Source organism: Hylobates moloch, unplaced genomic scaffold, assembly GCF_009828535.3.
Source record: "Hylobates moloch isolate HMO894 unplaced genomic scaffold, HMol_V3 SCAFFOLD_4, whole genome shotgun sequence".
NCBI classification, from domain to species: domain Eukaryota; kingdom Metazoa; phylum Chordata; class Mammalia; order Primates; family Hylobatidae; genus Hylobates; species Hylobates moloch.
Window position 1 is genome coordinate 41091315 of NW_026652279.1, and position 10474 is coordinate 41101788.

Consider the following 10474-nt stretch of genomic DNA (forward strand, 5'->3'; position numbering starts at 1 on the left):
ACAGCAATGGCCTCTGTGTTCTTTTCAGTAATGAGAAGTATCATTTACATCACCACTCTGTTCTTTGGATAAATAAATTTTTTAAAAAATAAGGATTGTAATAGCCAGTGATCCAAGGCCACTAACCCTAAGTGGTTCTTATTGCCCGTCCTCTATCTCCCATGGCTCTCATTTCAGGAAACAACTACTTGGTACTAAGTTCTTTCCTTTTACTGTTCATTTTGCATTTCAGCTGTTTGCTGCCATTTCCATGTGTTTAACCGACCTTTCCCAGGCTATAGTATCACCTATGTTTGATTTATTCTAGTCTTCATTTTCTTATTTATTTATTCTATTTCTATTTTCTTATTCTTATTTCTTTACTATTCAGACAGAAATGTGTATTGTAGACATAGAGTTAATGCATACCCCAAAAGGTACCCAAGAAGCTTGCCATTTTCTCTTCTAGCACAAGGCTTGAGTGCCATGCTAGGCTTTTGGGTTTTCACTACAATAAGGCTTAAATCCACTCTCTGCTTCTACTCTGAAACATTCCTGAGCTGTTATGTTAGCCTTAGAAGACAGAGCTACACTGGAAGTCAAGTCCACTGACTATAATATACTTGATGGGCACTTAGTTGTTCAATTATTCAATATTATTCAATATTCAATAAAAACATGGGACCAAATTTTGAGAAGTTAGATGAATAGCTGGAATCTGATGATGATGAGGATGGATTGATAAAAGAACAAGTAGATGGAAGAAGTTGGAAGGAAAGTAGATTTATAGGTGAAGGCAGCAAAAATCAGTTAATTTTCAGTAAAATAGTTTAAGTTAGTTGCATTTAAATATTACACATCTACATCAGAAAGGTACATTCTATTCACCTGTTCATTATTATTTATCACAGGGATTATGATCAAGAACAGTTTGCTGATAACCAAATACCGCTGTTGGTAATAGGGACTAAACTGGACCAGATTCATGAAACAAAGCGCCATGAAGTTTTAACTAGGACTGCTTTCCTGGCTGAGGATTTCAATCCAGAAGAAATTAATTTGGTGTGTATTTTCACTAATGCATGCTTGTATTATTATCGGGTAAAGACAAAACTAAAGACATATTCAAATAATATATTCTAGTGAAAGAAGCTTTATACTTGAAATCAGGCTATTTGGATTCTAGTCTAAATGTAGTCAAGATTGGAATCAACATATCTAGACTGAGAGATGTGCACAGTCACTTCAGCCTTTTATGTTGATCTGTTGGAATGTTCCAACTTTAGTCTATGAATAATTTAAATCGTGGGCTTCTTTTTTTGAGACAGAGTCTCGCTCTGTCGCCCAGACTGCTGGAGTGCAGTGGCATGATCTCAGCTCACTGCAGCCTCTACCTCCTGGGTTCAAGCGATTCTCATGCCTAGGCCACCCGAGTAGCTGGGATTACAGGCATGTACCACCAAGTCCAGCTAATATTTTAAATATTTTTAGTAAAGATGGGGTTTTGCCATGTTGCCCAGGCTAGTCTTGAACTCCTGACTGCAAGGGATTTGCCCGCCTTGGCCTCCCAAAATGCTGGGATTACAGGCATGAGCCGCTGCACCTGGCCCATGGGCTTTTTCTTGAGAAAGTTTTTTAAAATCACACCAAAATTAAAATAAATTGATTAAAGTGGCACTATAAGTGTATTATTCTTGCTTTTAAAAAGCCTCTTAGCTTCTTAAGCTACAAATTTTACCTTAAAGGGCAACCTAACAGATACATGAAAAAATTACAAACCTTAAACTAGGAGTGCTTCATAAGGACTAATTTATGTACACTTACGCATATATAGAGGATTGAGTCCCTTGATGAGATAACTAGCTCAATGAGAACTGAGCGCTTAAAAAAGCTAAGAAATGGTTGTCATGTAAGCCTGTTAGGATCCCAGAAAAAGATCCTGGCCAGCAACTTTAGTCATGGTCATGTTGTTGTTCACAAATAGGATTTCTGCAACTGTGCACTGGCATTCCAGAAATGCAGTGGTGGTGGTGTGATAGTACTAGTGATCAACATTTACTGAGCACTTACGGGTTGAAAACTGTTTTAGTTATTTACATACATTATCTCACATGCATCATCTTCACAATCAACTCTGTAAGACAGGTACTATTACTATCCTCTTTTTAAAGATAAGAAGGAGAGAGGTAACAAGACCAAGGAAGATTACCCAGGTCAATTAGGGTATTCAGATTCAGAGCCTGTGCTCTACAGTTAAGCCTCTTTTCCACTTAATTAATCCTTCAACTCACCTTGAGAATTTGGCGGCTGAAAAAACTCTTAGAAATCATCTAGACCAACAGTTAGCCAAATCTGATTGTGTATTTATATTACCAATAGTACTTATGGAAAATGGTGACTAACTATCCCACAGGTGGAGATTTTTATTCATCAAGCCTGGCACGAGGACCAGGAATCTGTAGTTTTAACAAATAACTCAGGTGATTCTGATGCCTTTATTCTATGAATCAATGTTTGTGAACACTGCTTAGTTCAGCCCCACCTCTACCCCTAGCTTCTGCCTGCTATTCCATTGTTCTTTACATTCTGCTTTGCAGTGGAGAGCCCCTCATTTTTCTCAGCTGCCACAATGGAATATTTGATGTGCATACCCCAGGTAGTCAGCACTGAACCATGATATTCCAAAGGATTCTTGCTATATAGATATATAATATTCTTGTTGAAGAAGTGCTGAGATTACTTTGAATATTATTTCCAAAGAGAAATTTACATTGAAAACAATTTGTTTCAGCACATACTTTTAATATATTTTAGAATGTATCTGTTTCTGTTGCCTGTGGGTTTCTGTGATAATCGTGTGTATATGTGTGTGTGTGTGTGTGTGTGTGTGTGTGTGTGTGTGTGTTATTCCTACTTGCCTTACAAAGCCAAGGCCATCTTTTAACTGTGAGTCAGATGTAAAGGTACTCAGATAGTGAGACTTTAGCACACACAGTCTCCAAAAAGTTCAAATATAACATGTTTTTGGCCTTTATCAGTGTACAGCTTCAAGAACACAGCACAAATAACAATAGGAGAGGGTCAGAGAATGCAGGGAAGAAAAAATGAGGAGGAAAATTGAATACGAGAGTTTCAAAAAGAAATAGCAATCAAAAATTCAGCAATTAAATATAAAGCCTCAAATAAAAACTAATGTAACAATATTTGTGCTAACATCAGTGACTGTATAAATTTCCTTAAAACTGTAGAAAAGTAAGAATTAACAAATGTATACGTCGAAGGTGGACTCAAAGTTAATAAATAACTGCCTGAATAAATGTAAATTGTTTAAATTATAAATAGGTGAACCATTACTTATTTTCTAAAATCCTGTTAGGCTTATTGTACCCTGTAAAAAATTTTCTCTATCATGTATTTACTTTGAAGTGATCACATTGAAGTGTCTTCCCTAGTTAATAGTCCTTTCTCAAGCTCAGACAAGCTATTTGGAGCTATTAATTTTCAGGCTTTTCCCTCAGCCATGATAAATGGCAGATGGCTCTTTCAGCTCTAAATTTCTCATCCCAAAAATCATAGTGTTTCTCTAGCTGGTCAACCTGAAATTATGGAACCATGGAATTAAGGTTTTGGGGGTGTTTTTTTGTTTGCTTGTTGTTTGCTTTAGTTTTTATATTTAGTACTTCAGCTCTATTTAGAATTGTCTCAAACTTTTGACATTCTGATGACTAGCTAATCAATATCTATTTTATAAAACATTTCTACCACAGGTCTAAGGTTTGTCTCTTATATGCCCCAATTGCTGTAGAAATGTGTTCAAACACTATTTCAAATACCATCGTTTGTGCAATGACATTTCAGTCTACATAATCCATATATGAAATTATCTTTATTATGGTAAGTGCTTGTTGTGCCTGAAAATTTTTCTTAGATTGAAGAGAGGAGGAGTAATATTTTACTACCCACTATGTCCAGGTATGGATTATTTAATTTTTCACAAAAATCCCATGAAATAAAATATTGTTATCCCCATTCCACAAATCAGTAAGCCCAAATTTAAAGGTTTAGTAACCTAACCAATGTTACACAGAGTAGAAATGTTGGGATGGATATTCTGATTTAGAGCTTGCTGGCTTTGAAGACCCCTGATTTCTAGTACTCTATGATCTTTGACAACTTTGTTGTAGCCTCTCTTTTTTGTGGTTTTAGAGAATGTATTATCATTTCTGGCCAAAATTTAAAATGTGAGCCTTGAAATGTTGCATATGAATAAAATAGGAGGCTTCATTAGAAAGGAATCATGTGGGCCTGGAGATTGCAAAAACAGAATAAATGTAACAATAGTAATTTCAGTAATTTATAGGGGCACAGAGGGTCTATAGCTAAAAGACAAAATTTCATACTTGCAAAGGAGCTTACATGATAGCCCTTATAGTTTGGTCTTAGGTACATTTCAGGTACTCTATCTCTCAAGGTCACAAGTCAATGGTAACAAGCAAGAGAAAAAAAAAAAAAAAAAACCAGCTACACTGGAATTCCAGCGGATAGTAGGCCTTTTAAGGTTTTAAAGTTATTGTAATGATTAATGTTCCAGATCGTTTTGTCCCTTCTGGGCCCATTTTTTTTCCTATAAAAAAATTCCATCAAAGAGTAGTAATATATCTTTATTATCAAACAATAGTAGTAGATGTTTATTACCAAAAAAATATATCTCTGTGGCCTACCAAAAGATGTAGTACCTTGCATCTAAAGAGAAATCCTTGGCAATTGTTCTGTTTGTTCTTTGCACCTCTAAATCCTTATTTTCATGCTTTCTCTGATTCATATGAACCGCATAGTACTAAATTAGTTGAGCACTGGTGATTAACTAGCACTAAAAGTGAAATGCTTACTGTTTTTCATGGCTCGCTCTCTCTGGTTTTCAGGGTAAATGTAGGTAGGTCACTCCATTAGTACCTTGGTTTTGTTATTAGTAAAATATTAGTAATCTTGTCTTCCTCTGTGAATTATTTGATGATGATACATTGATTTGATATACTCTAAAATTGTTTAAATGACAAAGATTAAGTGACCTTATTTTCCTTTAGTACTTTCCTCCTTTGTGCACCATAATTTGAAAATTATTTGAATATTTTATGAGAGTATTATGCCTAATAGTATTATGCCTATAGAAATGTGCAACAGGATAAGTTATGAATAGCAACGAGCTTGGGTTTCCTAACTTTCAATTGTGGATCTTACGTTTTATCTTCTAGGACTGCACAAATCCACGGTACTTAGCTGCAGGTTCTTCCAATGCTGTCAAGCTCAGTAGGTTTTTTGATAAGGTAATGGTTTCAATTAAGTTATTTTTAAACTTAATTTATATATTATGAGAGTTTAAAATTTTTTTGTAGAATCCTATGACCCTTTATTTTTTTGTCCAAAACTTCACAGCGTGAATAATACTTGTTTTGATCTCTCTTATCTGTTGGTATAATTGCCCAAGGCCTGCTGACGTATTTATTCCATCACCAGTGTTCTCTAAGTAAAGGGCAAAAGCTACTGGATTTAAATGGGGGTTTTAAAAAGATATCTAATTCCTCTCCTTAAAATAATTTCTATTTACCCATTTTCTAGCTCTTTTTTTCATTTATTCACCCTCCCACCCCCATAAAGGCACTGACCCGAGGAGATTCTGCTTAAAGCCCTGAGTTCCTTTTGCTCTCCTAGCTGTTAATATTCTCCACATAAATGTTACTGTTACCTTTTAAGGTAATGTCTTCTTGATTTCCTAGTGTTTCCCTCTCAGAAATATTTGCATTCCAATTATTGACTCTCTGCTAACATCGTTTTATTGTCCTCAACTGGAAGGAAAATGTAGAATGACCCAGCATAGTGGTAAATTAGAGCACTGTTTGTCTTTCCTTCACAAGGCCATACAACTTTATTGCACATAGTATTGACGAAGTTTAAGTTGTTTCCCCAATGCTGACATTGCATAGTAAGGTAAAATAGGATGTCTTTCTGCAGGTATTATTGAAAAAGGTTAATTCCTGTGTTGTATTTCTTTTTAAGTGACGTCTCCTAAGAAAATCATCTTCCCCATAGCTCTTCTTTATCAATCATTTTTTTCTTTTAACTATTTAGGGATTTAATATTTGGCCCTTTTGTTCAGCATTGGATAAGCCCCACCTTTAGATAATTTGGGATTTAATATTTGGCCTTTTTGTCAGCATTAGATAAGCTCCAGCACCCTCCTCAATTAATAGGCCACTAGGAAAATTTTGCTTCACTGCAAAACTTCTTAACTGATATGTGGCAAATAGGGTACAGATGTGCCTAGATGCTGATTTCCCTCAGTTCTCAGAGCAGCCAGGGTCCTCAGGGTGGGGGATTGGGTGATTGGCAGCCTCTTCCATTTTCTCCAGTGTGCTATACAAATATTAGCATTTTCTATGTGTGACATGACATGAAAAATGTTGTGCAGCACTGCAAGGAGCCACATTTTCTCTCCACATTGTTTTCAAACTTAAAATGTAAGAATTTCCATTGGGTTTAGATCCATGGCCCCATCAATACAAAATTTTGTCCCCTATGAGCAACATCTTAATAGATCTGCCCTGACCTGGAAAGATCCCACAGTATGTTGTTTAAATTTAAAATTTTGTTAGTTCTAAAATTAAAAAATAAGATATACTAAATTACATCCTAGAGAAACTGGGTTATTGACTGGTATAATCTGAGTTGTCAGGCAAGGCTTTATTTTTTAAAAAATCAGGAGTACACATTGCAAGTCAGGGGTAAAGAATTATGACCAAAACCAAACTTCTCTTTTATTGCCTGAATCACAACAAAATGTATGTGGGTTAGGAGGTTGGCCAGACCACCAGACTGAAGTGGTTGCCTGAAACCAAAGGAGCTGACAACCAAATTTCACCCAGTTTTCTGGTGAAAGAACCATCAGTTCTTCCAGAATTTAGCATAAAGATTTCTTCTCCGGCCGGGCGTGGTGCCTACGCCTGTAATCCCAATACTTTGGGAGGCCGAGGCGGGCGGATCACGAGGTCAGGAGATCAAGACCATCATGGCTAGCACGGTGAAACCCCATCTCTAGTAAAAATACAAAAAATTAGCCGGGCATGGTGGCGGGCGCCTGTAGTCCCAGCTATTCAGGAGGCTGAGGCAGGAGAATGGCGTGAACCCAGGAGGTGGAGCTTGCAGTGAGCCGAGATCGCACCACTGCACTCCAGCCTGGGCTACAGAGCGAGACTCCATCTCAAACAAACAAACAAAAAAAGATTTCTTCTCCAAAAGGAAGTCTAACCCCTTCTCCAGCCTCTTTCAGCTAGTAGTAATTCCTCACACTCCAGAATAATCAGATTTTCCTGTCCTGCCATAGAGAGGAAAGGGAATCAGTCTCCTTCTTGGTTTTTGTGGGATTGTTTTAAGATGTACACTAATGATAAACCAACTTTTCTACCTCTGGGGTAAGTGAATGCAACTTTGCCCTGGTGTCTTGTGGCTAAAAATAATCCAGCTATAGTCTCCAAGACAGCAAGAATCTAGATGAATGGCCGTCGCACCAGAGAGAGCAAGCTGGTCTTGGTCTTGGAAGAACATGCTCTGTTCTCATTCAGAGGAACTCTTAGCTTTATTATTTCAGATTTGAATGTCTTAGAGTTCATCTCCAGCTGATCTGTATTATTATCTGATTAACTTTTCTTATCACAGCAGGTCTATGTAAAGAAAATACAGATACTCCTCAACTTGCAATAGGGTTATATCTCAGTAAACCCCTTGTAAATTGGAAACATTGTTAGTCAAAAATACATTTATTACACCTAACATACCAAGCATCGCAGCTTAGCCTAGCCCTCCTTAAACATGCTCAGAACACTTATGTTAGCCTACAGTTGGGCAGAATCATCTAACACAAGCCTATTTTATTAAAAAGTTGTGAATGGCTCATGTAATTTATTGAATACTATACTGAAAGTGAAAAAAGTGCCCATTGTATGGGCACTCAAAGTACAGTTTCTACTGAATGCATGTTGCTTTCACACCACCATAAAGTCAAAAAGCATATTCAAGCCATCCTAAATCAGAGACCATTTGTAATACTTCCTCTGTAACCATTGCAGTTTCTCAAGTGTCAGAACAGAATTTATTATTCTTGAAAATGATTTTCATCATCTGAAAACATGGTGCTCTTTAGTGTTTACAGCAGTTTGGGGAACAAATAAAAACATGGTGCTCTTAAACTTATTACATTTGGACATATATTTTGAGGGTTTCTTTTCAATAATGGCGATGGATTTGTGCAGATACATCTGCTGCTTGAACTTGTTTTTTCTACTTATCAAATGCAGATAATTCTGCAACTACTGAAGTAAGGGTGCAGTTAGTTAAAAAAAAAAAAAGTAGACAATACAACAGTCATCAGACTGCTTTTGATGTTGTGTCATCTGTCTATATTGAGGACGTATAGAATTTGTCACCACTTACTATAGGGATGTGGTGGTTTGCTATGTTAAACAGTCCCCTCTTAAAAAATCGACAAGGCTATTGTAGCAGGCAAGTGCTTTTTTTATCTTATGGATTCTGTTTAGTACCTTGTGGGACTGACTGCTAGGAAACTTAGAGTCAGATTTGCTGCCATACTCTAAGAATTGCATGGGATCTTATATCATTCTATCATTATTTAGTTTTTGTTATCATTTATTTTTTGATCTATCATTAATGTGTTTTGGAATGAGGCAGGCTTTTATGGAAATACTCTCACAATTCTGATCTCATTAACACCAGATTTTTAGCTCACTGTACTGCATGGAAAAGATTCTTAGTTTGGATATATTCCTTTTAGTACCATTAGTGGTCGTTCAGTTAGCCACTTTTTGCAGGTATGTGTGCTAAGCCTTTAAAATCTTTGTTTTTCACAGGTCGTAGAGAAGAGATACTTTTTAAGAGAAGGTAATCAGGTTGGTATCTATCTTTTCTTGATAAAATAGATTCTTAAATTTTGATAGGTGATTTCCAAATTTAAGTTCAGAAGTAGTTTTAAAAAGTTGGGGAAAGCCCTTTGTAGGCACAAGCAACTGATTTCCTTCTCTCCTTTTAAATACAAAAGGAGAAAATCAGAACAAAGGGAAAATAAGGATCTAGGAAACAAATATAATCTAGGAAACAAATATAATCTAGGAATAAGATTACATTATGAAATAGAAGAAGAAAATAATTTGCTTGGGACTCCAAGAGTATACGTTCAGGGTCTGTCACAATACAAATAATTTCTATAAAAGTCTAGTAGGTATTATGAGATTTACCATCACTCTTTCTGATTTAGATGACACTATCACCAATTTGTTGGGAAATGTTTTCCATTTTGGTAAAATTTATTTTTATTATTTAATCTGTGATTTTCTGAGTAAAACCTCAGAAAGCTGTTTTTTTAAGAAACAGCAGGCTGACATACAGAAATGGAAAAGAAGAGAAAAATTACTATTAGTATTTGAACTTTTATTGCTTGAGACTTAATGCGATTATCTTTCTTGCCTACAGATTCCAGGCTTTCCTGATCGGAAAAGATTTGGGGCAGGAACATTAAAGACCCTTCATTATGACTGAGTTATGCTCATGCTTTGGAAGAGTGAGCAAGCAGTGGCAGTTTTTCACAGCTCTCCTCTTGCTGTGTTCAATTATTACCATCACAGCCTTTTAACAAAATCATCTCAAAATGCTATCCTTCAGCCTACCCTTTAATGGAAAAATGAAAGGAAGTGACAGTACGGGAGGTCCAAACTTTGTCCCTGTTCTCTGTGTTCCTTACCTTTCTGTCCCTGTGTATAGATTATGTAAAAGCCTTGTGGAAATATGAGATGTTGTCAAAATGATGCAGTAAATGAGCAATGACAGTGTACTGCAGAGAAAATTTACTCTTGCCTAGGAGGGTTTTTATGGGTCTGTAATTTTCCCACACTCATTGCTGAAAGCTTAATTAAGTACTTCAAAAATGTATCTCCATTGTTTTACCTTCTCGAGGGGAAAAGTCTTGTTAACCAGCCATGAGTCGTCTACCCCAAACAATCTCTGTCATTTCAAAGATGCAAAATGGTGTTATTTAATTGTCTCCACCCTCGTCACACACAGGAATGCCTAATAATAGCCACCCTTGTCTCCCTCTTCTCTCCTTTGCAAATGGCTCAGTGACTGGAAGAGGCGGACTAATAGCCAGAGTTAAATATAAATACAAATTAATAATACATAGAGAACAGCAATACCAGAAAAAAAGAATTCCGGTAAAATGATGTGAAAAATTGACAGCTCCCTCACTCTTAAGGTTGCTGCTGTATGCAGTCTAGGTTTTCTGTTTGGAAATAGGTAGGGTAAAATCTAAGGCCTGCGCAAGGGCAGTGAGAGAGATTTACAGCGTCCTCTCCATTTGTTTTTTTTAAGGAAAAGTCAACTCCTGAAATGTCCCTTAGCTATAGTCAGAAAACTAAGAATATTATTCTGTGTC

The 10474-nt window shown here is 36.4% G+C and overlaps 1 protein-coding gene across 1 annotated transcript in view; it reads left to right on the plus strand.

Moving 5' to 3' along the window:
* The window catches only part of RABL3 (RAB, member of RAS oncogene family like 3), a 49868-nt gene extending 39597 nt beyond the window's left edge, over nt 1–10271 (plus strand). The window contains exons 4-7 of the mRNA XM_058438153.1: nt 891–1041; nt 5232–5303; nt 8898–8936; nt 9517–10271. Coding sequence (XP_058294136.1) covers nt 891–1041; nt 5232–5303; nt 8898–8936; nt 9517–9582 — 328 coding nt within the window. The 3' untranslated portion in view covers nt 9583–10271. The remainder of the gene's footprint in view (nt 1–890; nt 1042–5231; nt 5304–8897; nt 8937–9516) is intronic.
* The last annotated feature ends 203 nt before the right edge of the window (nt 10272–10474 follow it).